The sequence below is a fragment of the Canis lupus genome, chromosome 9 (assembly GCF_011100685.1).
Source record: "Canis lupus familiaris isolate Mischka breed German Shepherd chromosome 9, alternate assembly UU_Cfam_GSD_1.0, whole genome shotgun sequence".
Taxonomy (NCBI): domain Eukaryota; kingdom Metazoa; phylum Chordata; class Mammalia; order Carnivora; family Canidae; genus Canis; species Canis lupus.
The window spans coordinates 35852445-35866623 of record NC_049230.1 but is presented as its reverse complement, the minus strand read 5'-3'; the positions used below and the strand labels follow the sequence as shown (position 1 = coordinate 35866623).

General features: G+C 37.6%; 1 protein-coding gene across 2 annotated transcripts in view; it reads left to right on the top strand.

Moving 5' to 3' along the window:
- Positions 1-14179, top strand: part of PPM1D (protein phosphatase, Mg2+/Mn2+ dependent 1D) — a 59706-nt gene that overhangs the window by 15200 nt on the left and 30327 nt on the right. The window contains exons 2-3 of one of the 2 annotated variants that reach the window (XM_038547988.1): positions 3934-4159; positions 13888-14012. In XM_038547988.1, the coding sequence (XP_038403916.1) occupies positions 3934-4159; positions 13888-14012 (351 nt within the window). Of the gene's footprint in view, positions 1-3930; positions 4160-13887; positions 14013-14179 lie in introns of both variants that reach the window. The other variant, XM_038547987.1, reaches the window with a different exon arrangement.

Here is a 14179-nt window from a genome sequence, read left to right as displayed (position 1 = left end):
CTTTGCATGTTTGGATTTCCTCTTTTGCAAAAGGCCTGTTCAACCTTCTTGTTTTTTTTTTAAAGGTTTATTTATTTATTCATTCATTCATGAGAGACACAAAGAGAAAGGCAGAGACATAGGCAGAGGGATAAGCAGACTCCTCCGCAGGGAGCCCGATGTGGGACTTGATCCCCTCCCCCGATGGTGGGGATCACACATCCTGAGCCGAGGCAGATGCTCAACCACTGAGCCACCCAGGCATCCCCCTGTTCAAGCCTTTTGTCCATTTTTCTGTTGCATAGTTTGTCTTGATTTGTTTTGTAGGAGCATTTTAATATATTCTGGATGCCATTTCTGTGGTGTGTTATTACAAACTCCATTCTGTGAGTCTGTAATCTTTTTAACTCTAGTAATGGTATTTTCTGATGAACAGAAATTCTTAATTTTGATGGTATTACAGCTTCTCAATCATTTTCTTTATATGGCGAGGCCATTCTTTGTCTTTAGGAATACCTTTCCTATTCTGAGGTCATGAATGTACCTTCCTATATATTTTCTAAGCATTTTAGCTTTGATTTTCATATTAGGTCATTTAATTGTGTTTTTTTTTTTTTGTTTTTTTTTTTTGTGCTTGGCATCAAAGACCCAAAGTGTGTTTTTGTTTTTGCTTTTTTAAAAATCTTGTCCCAATTCCATGTAATGAAAGTCAGCTTTTTTTTTTTTTTTTTAAGATTTTGTTTATTTCTTTGGAGGGGGAACAAGTAAGGAGGAGGGGCAAAGGGAGAGAGAGAAGCAGACGTCCCACTGAACAGGGGTCCAATGCCAGGCTCCATCCCAAGACCCTGGGATCATGACCTGAACTGAAGGCAGATGCTTAACTGAGCCACCCAGGTGCCCCTGAAAGTCCGTCTTTTCTCCACTGTTCATATATCAGGTGTTTGAGGATGCATGGGTCTGTTTCTGTGCTGACTATTCTGTTCTTTTGGTCCACTAGTTTATAACTTTTCCATAAAGGTCTTGTTAGAAATTTGTTAGCATTGTTCCTAGATACCATATACCTTTTGTTGCTGTTGTGAATGGTATCTTATTTAAGTCACATTTTGTAATTTTTTTTTTTGTTGTTGTTGGTGGTGATTTACAGAAATAGCATGGATTTTTTTTTATATATAACAATGTTTATATTCAGTAACTTTACTGGACCTTATCAATGCCAGTAGTCTATAGATTCTTTTGATTCTTCCACAGATATTTTCTTGGGGGCGGTTTTCTCTTTGTGTACTGCTCTTGATGCCTCTTAGGCTGTTTGTTCTTCATAAATAATGGTTATAACAACAAAAATTAACATTTATCGAGCACTTACTGGGTGTCTGGTACTGTTGCAGATGGTTTTACATGTGTATGTGTATGAATTTCTGACTTCATCAATATTGGTAGCCATTCTGGTTTCCCTCAGCAATTGTGAGGGTCATTATTTCATATACTGCAACTAGCCCTCTGCTGCGAGTAACGGGATTCTGTAGTGTAGATTCTATCTGTAGAATGAGATGAGGAGATGCTTTGTAGGATTCAAGAAATGTCTTTTCAGCATATGTAATAACGTAAAGAAAAGAACTCTAATTAGAATAAATATACTAGAGAAGCCTTGTGGCTATGAAAGTTGTGTGGCACCACATCAGGTTTCTTAGGTCCTATTTCTTCCACCTCATCGCTGTTGAGACCCTGTGGTTTCTATCAACAGATGCATCACTTTGCTTAAAAGAGAAGTATTATAGGTACTGTTAGCATAGGAACTAAAATGTTTCACCTTTTACTGTGTGGAGAGTTTAGGCGCTGACCTAGCTTTTGCAGTTTTAAAATAAATCTGCCAAGCTTATATCATTGATTGCTACCTCAGCCTTTGCCCAATCTCTGAGTTTGAGCTTTTCAGGACTCTGTTACCAGGGAAAACTGATGTATTGCCTTCTTTATGACTGTGCTTTTCACTTATTGGATTATAGATTTTACATTCTGATTTTTCCCTTAATATAATTGTAATTATATTAATTCTTTAAGATTCAAGGGATTCCTCAGATTTGCTTTGACCCTCCTCTGTGTTTCATGACTGCTGTGAACTTTTCTAATATTTATATTCTGTCCTTTCAGTGGGATTTGGTGAGGAGACTATGTCAGTGTTTGGATTCAGTTGGCTGTCTTGAACTATAAATTGTAGTTTGTTTAATATTCCAGAATATTTCAGATTTTTTAAATGACAAATGAATGTAATTAGTCAATATAAGGTTTTAGGATTAAATATATTATATTGGGTCTCTGCCATTTAATATTTGAGTTATCTTAAACAACTTTCTTAACTATTAAAACGATTGATTCCTCATCTGTGAAATGAAAATAATGGGAATAATTTACCTATCTTAGTGGTTTGTTGTAAATATTATTTGAGATAATATATGTAAAGCTCTTAGCACAGAACCTGGTACACAGTAAGTGCTCATAAAAATGTTATTTATTAGATTTTGAATATCCAAAGTAACTATTTCGACAATAAGTAGCTTTTTCTGAGAATCCTTTCTTTTTTTTTTTTTTTTAAGATTTTTATTTATTTATGATAGTCACACAGAGAGAGAGAGAGAGAGAGAGAGAGGCAGAGACATAGGCAGAGGGAGAAGCAGGCTCCATGCACCGGGAGCCCGACGTGGGATTCGATCCCGGGTCTCCAGGATCGCACCCTGGGCCAAAGGCAGGCGCTAAACCGCTGCGCCACCCAGGGATCCCTCTGAGAATCCTTTCAAAGAGAGATTAATAAATGGATGCTAAAATTAACAAGGCAGGAAACAACAAATGTTGGAGAGGATGCGGAGAAAAGGGAACCCTCTTACACTGTTGGTGGGAATGTGAACTGGTGCAGCCACTCTGGAAAACTGTGTGGAGGTTCCTCAAACAGTTAAAAATATACCTGCCCTACGACCCAGCAATTGCACTGCTGGGGATTTACCCCAAAGATACAGATGCAATGAAACGCCGGGACACCTGCACCCCGATGTTTATAGCAGCAATGGCCACGATAGCCAAACTGTGGAAGGAGCCTCGGTGTCCAACGAAAGATGAATGGATAAAGAAGATGTGGTTTATGTATACAATGGAATATTACTCAGCTATTAGAAATGACAAATACCCACCATTTGCTTCAACATGGATGGAACTGGAGGGTATTATGCTGAGTGAAGTAAGTCAGTCGGTGAAGGACAAACATTATATGTTCTCATTCATTTGGGGAATATAATAGTGAAGGGGAATATAAGGGAAGGGAGAGGAGATGTGTGGGAGATATCAGAAAGGGAGACAGAACGTAAAGACTGCTAACTCTGGGAAACGAACTGGGGGTGGTGGAAGGGGAGAAGGGCGGGGGGTGGGAGTGAATGGGTGACGGGCACTGGGAGTTATTCTGTATGTTAGTAAATTGAACACCAATAAAAATAAATTAAAAAAAAAGTTAACAGGGTGAAAGACCTATACACTGAAAACTACAAAATATTGTTGAAAGAAATTTTAAAAGACACAAATAAATGGAAAGATATCCTGTGGGGGGGGGGGAATAAATGGATGCTAAGCTACTGGCTATACAGGTATCAAAACTCTGAACACATCGTCGCCCACTAAATGTAGGTTAGGACTAAGACATGTGGAACTAGTAAATCTGTCCTGTAATATTTTTCTCCTAGGATTTGTTTGATGGTTGTAATATAATTACATTATTTATAAAGTTAATTTATTAATATGTTGATGAAGGAATTAACACAAGTTCTTTTCAAATAGCTTTCAAAATGTTTTTAAATTTTATCCTATGCTAATTCAAGTTTTAACATGCTAATTGTGGACATGTTGCCATTTTTATTCTGATACAATATTAATGTTTATATCTGGAAGAGTAAAATATTTTATTTCTTATTACAGCAGAATGGCCAAAGACAATGACAGGTCTTCCCAGCACGTCAGGGACAACTGCCAGTGTGGTCATCATACGGGGCATGAAGATGTATGTAGCTCACGTAGGTGACTCAGGGGTGGTTCTTGGAATTCAGGATGACCCGAAGGATGATTTTGTCAGAGCTGTGGAGGTGACACAGGACCATAAACCAGAACTTCCCAAGGAAAGAGAACGAATCGAAGGACTTGGTGGGAGGTAATCATTGTGCTGTTTTGTCTTTCCTATCTTGGTTCTATTTAGTTCTTTTCTGCTTTACTAACCAGATTGACCAGTTACTCCTTTTTGATTAATTTCTCAGTATTATAAGTTTTTAATTTGCCTGATGAAGTACCCATCTGCATTCATATTTATCTTGTTAGTTTGAGTTGACTGTTTTCTGATAATAGATCCAGAGGGAAATAATATTTTCATGGGAGTCAAATAAAACACACAAAGATTTATTGATCACCTTTTACATAAATACTGATCATCATGACATTCGGAATCTGGACAGAGTAGCTGTTAGTGTTCCAGAGTAGAACAATTTGAATCTGGCTTTGGGAATAGAATTTTGTTACAATTAATCTTAAGCAGGACGCCTGGATGGCTCAGCGGTTGAGCGTCTGCCTTTGGTCAGGTCCTGATCCCAGGAACCGAGAGATCGAGTCCCACATCAGGGCTCCTTGCAGGGAGCCTGCTTCTCCCTCTGCCTATGTCTCTGCCTCTTTCTCTCTCTATCTCTCTCTCTGTCTCTCATGAATAAATAAATAAAAATCTTTAATAATAAAAAAATTAATCTTAAGGTTTTTTTTCTTTGATTTCTAAGTTAGATATGCTGCAAACCTTTCTTACTATTTTCTTTCTTTTTTTTTTTTGAAAGATTTTATTTATTTATTCATGAAAGACACACAGAGAGAGGCAGAGACATAAGCAGAGGGAGAAGCAGACTCCTTAGGGGGAGCCTGCCGTAGGGCTTTATCCCAGGACTCTGGGAGTATGCCCTTGAGCCACAGGCTCATGCTCAACCACTGAACCACCCAGGCATCCCTCTTACTGTTTTCTTTTGTCTGTTTCAACTTATTGTCTTAATGTGTAATTTGTAAGCTATAAACTAAAAGTGGCTTCAGTATATTTTATGATGCAAACTAAAATGTAAGATTATTGTAAAAATCAGAGGAATGAGTAACATGAGAACATTTTATTTATTTATTTATTATTTATTTATTTATCATGAGAAAATTCAGAAATTATCCCAATACTAAGTTTTAGAAGTTGAAGGAATGAGGCAAGTTAAATAGAATCCAGTATTTTCTAAATAGTTCTTCTAACTAAAGCCTTACCATGATATTATTGCTTGCCTCATTTTTCTTCTATTAAATCAAAATAGACTTTTTCAGAGTATTAGTAAACTAACTGGGGTAAAGAATTTGCATCCTTAACACTGCCACCCCCAGATAGTGAATAAAGAGAGGACTTTGAACAATAATAAAAATGCAAAAGAGTAAAAAAAAAAAAAAAAAAAAAAAGCAAAAGAATAGCAAACATTTGAAAAAAAATTATTGATTTTTTTAAAAGATTTTGTTTATTTATTCATGAGAGATTGAGGCAGAGACATAGGCAGAGGGAGAGGCATGCTTCCTAAAGGGAGCCCATTGCGGGACTCCATCCCAGGACCCCAGGATCATGACCTGAGCCTCACAAGCAGACGCTCAACCAGTAAGCCACCCAGTGCCCCGCAAAAAAAAATTATTAAAATGAAACTGTTTCCTGCTGTTGGGTTAGCAAAATTTTTAAAAAAGAGAAATACTTCTCAATATTTTTGTTGAAATGGGAATCCTGTTGGTAGGATTATAAATTAGTGTGAACAATATAGAATATAATTTATACCCACTAGCTTCAAATGTTTACAGACTCAGTAATTTCAGGAATGTACTCTAAAGAAATATGAAATGTGGACCAGAATATCGGAACAGTGATTATAGCAATGTTTAATGACTGTTAAAGGCTGGAAATACTTGAAGGCCCAACAACTCAAGAATGCTTAAGTATATAATAATATACAAGGAACCTGATGCGGGACTCAATCCTGGACCCTGGATAATGCTCTGAGCCGAAGGCAGGCGCTCAACTGCTGAGCCACCCAGGCGTCCCTGTAGTTTTTTTTTTAATGGTAGCATTCATTTGATTAAAATTTAGGTAGCCTAAAATGATATACTTCAGAAAGTCTCTCAGCTGCTGCTGTTCCACAGGCTTCACAGTTCCCCTCTCCCTCAAAACCCAATATTGTTGTGTAACCTTTCATAGAGAGAGACTCATAATACACAATCAGATATGAAGCTGTACCATATATAGATGTACCATCATTTATTTAACTAGTCTCCTATTGAAGAATGTTTCTGCTTTTTAAGTTTATTTTTTATTTACTATTACAGACATTATTGTAAAATGAAAAATCACGTACAAGCATCTTTTTGTACATACAAGTATATTTGTAAGATCATTTCCTAGAAGGACTTGCTGGGCCAAAGAGGAGTATGTTTTGAATATTGACAACTATTAGTCTCTATGAGGTTGTACCAGTTTACACTTCTGTCAGTATATAGATGCCCTTGACAATATCCTTCTGGAACCTTTTGATCATACTGACTTTTAGGTTAATGGGGGGAAACTTGGTGATGTTTTGATTTTAATTTGTCTTATGAGAAAGGTTGACTATCTTTTATTTGTTTAACAACTATTTATATTTCCTTTTCTGTGTATTTCTGTTTATACTCTGTTCATTTTAGGGGGAAGATGGTTATTAGCCTTTTTTTGTATTAATATGTAAGAGCTGCTTCACAATTAGAGAAATTAGTCTTATGTGATGTAATGTGTTTCAGGTGTTGTTTTCATAATTTGGCTTTGAATTATGGTCCTGGAATTTTGTTTTCTACATGGAAGTTTGTTTTAATATAGTTACCAGTCTCTTCTGATATGACTTGATTTTTTTTATGCTGTACATATAGTTCTCGTATTCTGAGGTTATTAAAAACTCTTAGGGATATTTTTGGGTTTAGGAACCCTTTATACCCTTAAAAATTGAGGGCCTACCTTGAAGAGCTTTTTGTTTATATTGGCTATATATAATGATTTTAGAAACTAAAAATAGAGACATTTTTACTTATTTGTTAGTTCATTGAAAAATAACTATATATGTTTAAAGATTTGAGAGACAGAGCTCTAGTGTGCATGTGAGTAGGGGGAGGGACAGAGGGAGAGGAAGACAAGTAGACTCCGCAATGAGTGGGGAGCCTGCCCACACTGGGCTCCATCCCAGGACCCTGAGATTATGACCTGAGCCGAAATCAAAAGTCTCAACTGACTGAGCCACCCACGTGCCCTGAAAAATAACAGTATTAAACCCATTGTGTTAACATGAACACTTTTTAATGAAAAATTAGCTATTTCCCAAAACATATTTAGTGAGAGGCTTGGCATTATTTTGCATATATGTCTCCTTAATATCTGGCTTAATAGAAGACCACCTAGATTCTCATATCTGCTTCTGCTATCAGTCTATTATCTAGTCTGCTTTTTGGTTATAGTATCAGAAGTAAAACTGGTCTTTTATAGGTATAGAACAAGATTATGCCCTGGGCCGAAGGCAGGCACCAAACCGCTGAGCCCCCCGGGCTGCCCAGGGAGGAGTATTTTAATAGCTTTTTCACGTATGGGGATATTCTTTGGTATTATTCCATAACTCAAAGAAATAGTTTCTTAAAGGTTAATAATAGTGTGGTGTCTTGGGCAGCCCAGCAGTTTAGCCTCTGCCTCTCTGCCTCTCTCTCTCTCTCTCTCTTCTCTTTCTCTCTGTGTCTGTCATGAATAAATAAAATCTTGAAAAAAGAAATAGTGTGGTGTCTGAAATTATATCAGTGGCCTTTTTTTTTTAGTGGCCTTCTTATATGCTTACATTAAGATCTGTAGGTGTATCAATTAAGAGCCATTGGTTAAATGATTTTTTAATCCATGCATTTTTTAAATTAATAGACTATTTTTTTTTTATTTATTTATTTATTTATTTATTTATTTATTTATTTATTTATTTTTAAGATTTTATTTATTCACTCATGAGAGACACACAGAGAGAGAGAGAGAGAGACAGAGGGAGAAGTAGGCTCCATGCAGGGAGCCCGACATAGGTCTTGATCCCGGGTCTCCAGGATCAGGCCCTGTGCTGAAGGCGGTGCTAAACTGCTGAGCCACCCGGGCTGCCCAGACTTTATTTTTTATTTTTTATTTTTTATTTTATTTTATTTTTTTTAAATATTTTTTATTTATTTATGGTAGTCACAGAGAGAGAGAGAGGCAGAGACATAGGCAGAGGGAGAAGCAGGCTCCATGCACTGGGAGCCCGACGTGGGATTCGATCCCGGGTCTCCAGGATCGCGCCCTGGGCCAAAGGCAGGCGCTAAACCGCTGCGCCACCCAGGGATCCCCAGACTTTATTTTTTAGAGTAGTTTTAGGTTCACTGCAAAATTAAATGGAAAGTACAGAGAGTCCTGTATACTCCCTGCCTCCTCTCTCTCTCTCTCTCTCTCTTCTCTCTCTCTTTTTAAGATCTTATTTGTTTATTCATGAGAGACACACAGAGAGGCAGAGACATAGGCATAGACAGGCTTCCCTGTGGAGAGCCTGACATGGGACTTGATCCCAGGACCCCAGGATCAGGACCTGAGCCTCCCAGGTGCTCCTCCCTGCCTCTTTTGTGCACAGTTTCTCCCACTACCAACATCCTATAACAGAATGGTGTATTTGTTACAATTGATGACCCTACATTGACATATCGTCACTCAAAGCCCATAGTTTACATTAGGGATATTGTAGGGTTTTGACAAATATATAATGCCATGTATCTACCATTATAGTATCATAAAAAGTTTCACTGTCCTAAAAGCCTTGTGTGCTCTGCCTGTTTATCCTTTCCTTCTAACTTACTCATGGGAACCACTGATATCTTTAAGTCCCCATAGTTGTGTTTTTTTCCAGAAGATCATATGTAGTTGGAAACATGTAGTATATAGCCTGCAAGTGTGATTTTGTAACATAGGCATTGGTCATTTGTAAAATACTGGTTTCCTGAGTTACACAGATCCAAATATTGACACATTTTGTTATTTAATATTGTATCAAGTCATGTAGTCTCTCAAAAACTCCACTGTATGTACATGGTCTTATGAAAATAATTTTGACCTAACAGACCCCCTGAAAACGTCTGGGGGACTCTCAGGGGCCTCTGAACCATATTTTGAGAACCACTTTTCTAGTACTCGTATGATTTCATCTTGAACATTTTAACCTTCAGTCTCACTGGAATTTTAAAATCTGAGATGTGTAGTAGAGACCCAAGTTAAATTTTTTTTTAAATCAGTGGTCATTAGTAGCTATGGAATAATTATATATCTTTTTCTTACTGAATAGAAGGCTAACGAGGTGTAAAACCCCTCTTTAGTGGGAAGATGACCTTGAGTTTACCTCTTCTATCACTGTTTCTCTGGTTAAGATAGAATGTCAGTTCTGTTATAAGGTAATATTGCTTATGGTAGAATGAGTCTTGAATTAGAACTGATCTGGAGAGAAGATTTTGAGTGGACTATAAATTTCTATTGGGAAGCACAGACCTTATTAGCTGCCCTGTATGCATGCAGTTTGACTTATGTAGGTACAGTAAGTCACAGGCTCTTATAAGACACTGATTCCTGTGGCATATGAAATTTACCTGTGGCATATGAAGTTCATTTATGGGGGCTAGAAAATAGCTCTTGGATTTCTGTTAAGGACAATTGCTGAAGACAACATGATTGAAGCTGCTACGCTGGCATACCATTTCCTCCTCTGTATCCTACGAAGTTAAATGAGCCTGGTTTCATGCTGTCATCTATTTGATCCTATGAGTGTGAAGGTCAGTCTGTATCTGAGACCATTGCTCATACGCATGCAAAGTGGGCTTTGCAATTACAAACTGAATTCTTGTATATATTTGGGTCTTTTTCTGGGCTATTTTTTATACTGTATGTTCATGTACCAGTAGAGTATTTATTTTTAAGGAGCTTTTTTTTTTTTTTAAAGATTTTATTTATTTATTCATAGAGACACACAGAGAGAGAGGCAGAGACACAGGCAGAGGGAGAAGCAGGCACCATGCAGAGAGCCTGATGTGCGACTCTCTCCTAGGGTCTCCAGGATCACGTCCTGGGCTGCAGGTGGCGCTAAACCGCTGTGCCACCGGGGCTGCCCCCAGTAGAGTACTTTAAAAAACATTGTGGCTTTATTATAAAATTTTTAAGCTTTTATTTATTTATTCGTGAGAGACAGAGAGAGGCAGAGACATAGGCAAAGGGAGAAGCAGGCACCATGCAGGAAGCCCGATGTGGGATTCGATCCTGGTACCCCGGGATCACACCCTGAGCCAAAGGCAGATTCCCAACTGCTAAGCCACCCAGGAGTCCCTATAATTTTTAATATTGGTAATCTTGGTCCCTTTTCTTTCTTTTTTTTTTTTTTAAATTTTTTTTTATTTATTTATGATAGTCACAGAGAGAGAGAGAGAGAGAGAGGCAGAGACACAGGCAGAGGGAGAAGCAGGCTCCATGCACCGGGAGCCTGACGTGGGATTCGATCCCGGGTCTCCAGGATCGCGCCCTGGGCCAAAGGCAGGCGCTAAACCACTGCGCCACCCAGGGATCCCTTTTCATTAATTTTTAAAAAATATTCTTTGACTATTCTTTCTTTATTTTTCGATGTGAATAGTTAAATTATATATTATTTGATTTTTTAATAACATTTTTTTAGAGTTTATGTTTTTGTCTTATCACTTAAAATACCATCTGGATAGTTGGACAGATGCTCTTTGCCATTTGGGAGCAGGTGTCTTTTTGCACAAATTGAGCTGTTTTATTATAAGTTATTTCCTCCTTTCCCTCTGTCTCACCCTAGGCAACTGGCCAGTGCTCTGTTTTTCCAGCCTTCTGTTGCTGCTCAGTCAGCTCTCTGCATATCAGGCTGTTCCTTTGTATATGCCTTTTAATCATACAGGACAACAGCAGGGAGTGCAATAAAAAGCAGTATCTTTTATAACATTGCTTTGGATTTTTGATACTGGATTTAAAACTTTGTTTTAACCAGTACCATTATTTTGTTTTTTGTTCTTCTGAAGCACAGAGGCAATAATATCTTTGATTATTAAGTATCAAGAGAGCTCCTATCTAGAGTTATAATGGAAACAATTTGAGTAGCTACTGTATTTAAGTATTAAGCCTTACATTTTAGGGAGCAGGTTTAGGAAACAATAGGATTTAAGGTGGTATGAAGGCAGAATGACACATCTCTTGTGAATGGTAGATTTAATCTTTACTCTCTTGTTTGTTTTTTGAGGATCAGCATTGAAGAAAGCATAAAATAACAAAATGACCACCTTTAGTATTCTAACTTGCTGTGACCTAGAACAGTGTTGCTTTGAGGACTGTGAATTAAACTAAACGAGTTCTCAAAAGGGATAGTAAATAACCAACTCTGGAATTTCTCTTCTGTGTTATCATTGATAAAGTTTGGTGATCATTCTGTACTTGCTTCATTCCTCCTCTCTGCTATCTAATATAATTGCCATTAGCCACATATGGTTGTTTAAACTGCAATATAATTTAATTACAATTAAAATGAAAAATTCAGTTCTTCGTTGGCACTGGCCATAGTTACAGTGCTCACTAGCCACATAGGACAGAGTGAACATTTCCATCATTGCAGAATTTCATGAGACAGAGCTACTCAGACCTCCTGGCCTGCCCTTATCAGATAAGTTTGTTTTCCACTTCAGAAAGAAGGTTGAGGCTGTTCCACAACATTCATGTTTTTCTTGGCTCAGCGGAAGAGTGGCCTTTTCTCATTTATAAGGCTTATGCCTTTATTTTGCTTCTCTTAGGATTTTTATTCCATTTGTTGTCTCTTATTTCTCTAGTATGTTCATTCCTTTGAAGTTAGAGATAGAAAAGCCATAGTTGGGGGTTAACTGGCTGGCAGCTGCTGAGATGTATGGAATTTTATAGTGACATTCTTTTGAGGGTGGTCACTATTTGTCCTGTCTTCAACTTTACACATCTTTACATATGAAGTCTTTACACATGAAGTCAGTTTCATTTCAGTGTTCATCAGGTTTAGGAGGATAGAGTCATGCTACTCAAGGTCAACATAATAAACTCATAAAGGACTCAGTCGTGTCTGCATCAGGATGTCTTAGTACTCATTAATCATGAGAAAAATAACCAACAAGGAAACCACATATTATTGTCAGCTGGCCTCCTGTAGATGAATGAAATTTCAGATTATAATCAAAACATTTCTGGATGCATAGGGGCTCTAAGTGAGAAGACTTAGATTATTTTAGTGTCATAGATCTTTGAGAGCCTTGGGAATAAACCTCTGTCTTATGCATGTATCTTGTCAGATGGACTTTTTTTTTTTAAGATTTTTTATTTATTCATAGAGACACAGCTAGAGAGAGAGGCAGAGACAGACACAGGCAAAGGGAGAAGTAGGCACCGATGTGGGACTTCGATCCCGGGTCTCCAGGATCATGCTGTGGGTTGCAGGCGGTGCTAAACCTCTGCGCCACCAGGGCTGCCCTTGTCAGATGGACTTAATATCAGTTAGGCTAGTATTGTTTATTGAAAATTCTCTTTGCTACTCTTCATGCTAACTTTTCTAGTTGTTCAGAGGAGCATTTTTCTTCTCTTGATTTTTTTCTTTAATTCAGGCAAATTATTTTTTGGAAGATTTTATTTATTTGAGAGAGAACGTGAATGGTGGGGAGTGTTAGAGGAAGAGGGAGAAGCAGACTCCCTGCTGAGCAGGTAGCCCAACTTGAGGCTCTGTACCAGGACCCTGAGATCATGACCTGAGCCAAAGGTAGACACGTAACCAACTGAGCCATCTAGGCACCCCCAGGCAGATTATGATTAAATTAAGAGCCAGTTTATCATTTCAGTCATGCCAGGTACCTTCTGAGAGACCATCTCTTTTGTGTTTTATTACTTGTTTTGCTTAAAGATTTGAACATTTTCCTGTTTTAGGCACCCTAGCATGTATTAACTTCTTTGTGTACTAATTACAGATTTCTGTTGATCCTCTGCCAAATTCCTAAGAGTTTTCTTATTCTCTAACTCCCATATCTATATCTCTCAAGCTAATTTGTTTCCAGAGTCTACTTTCATGCTTCTAAATACAGAAATATCTAAATATATTGATATTTCTATTGAGGTATATCCTCAAATTAAAAATATTAAAACTGAAGTTATACTGTATTCAGCACCCTCAAATCCATCAAAAACTATATAACCTCTCCTTTTCAATTTTTTTTCTCCTTTTCAATTTTTTTTTTAAGATTTTATTTATTTATTCATGAGAGACACAGAGAGACAGACAGAGACACAGGCAGAGGGAGAAGCAGGCTCCATGCAGGGAGCTTGACGTGGGACTTGATCCCAAATCTCCAGGATTAGGCCCTGGGCTGAAGGCGATGCTAAACCTTTGAGCCACCCCGGCTACCCCCCTTTTCATTTTTTTTCTATTTATTTATAACCTCTTCTTCCTCCCCTTAGTTTCCTTAGTTATCACATTATCTTGGTTTTTTTTTTCCTGACATGATGTCCACTCATTTTTCTTCTCATTACTTCTACTCTGTTCTGTCTAACCTACCTCAGTAATCTCCAGATTCTCCTCATGTTAATCTACCCTGTTTTGGCTTTCCTCTCTGAAAGGAATTTTGGCTTATGCATCTTAGTGTCTGAATCAGATAAGTCGTTATTTTGTGATCATATAATCTGGTTGTATTAGTTATTGGTTAACACATTGAGTTAGCTACCTTACTTGTATGTAATTCACTTAAGGTATTTTTGTGCACTTTTTTCAGTGTGATGAACAAGTCTGGGGTGAATCGTGTAGTTTGGAAACGACCTCGGCTCTCTCACAATGGACCTGTTAGAAGGAGCACAGTTATTGACCAGATTCCTTTTCTGGCAGTAGCAAGAGCACTTGGTAAGTAGGATTTATATTTGGTGAAATCATACTGGATTTTCTACAACTTATGGTGGTAACATAAAAGAAGAGTCTAAAAAGTAAATCCCCATTTGACAGATAATGGGGGTAGACTTATGCTGTTATTATAGTGAGTGCTTTATTTTTTAAAAGATTTTATTTGAGGG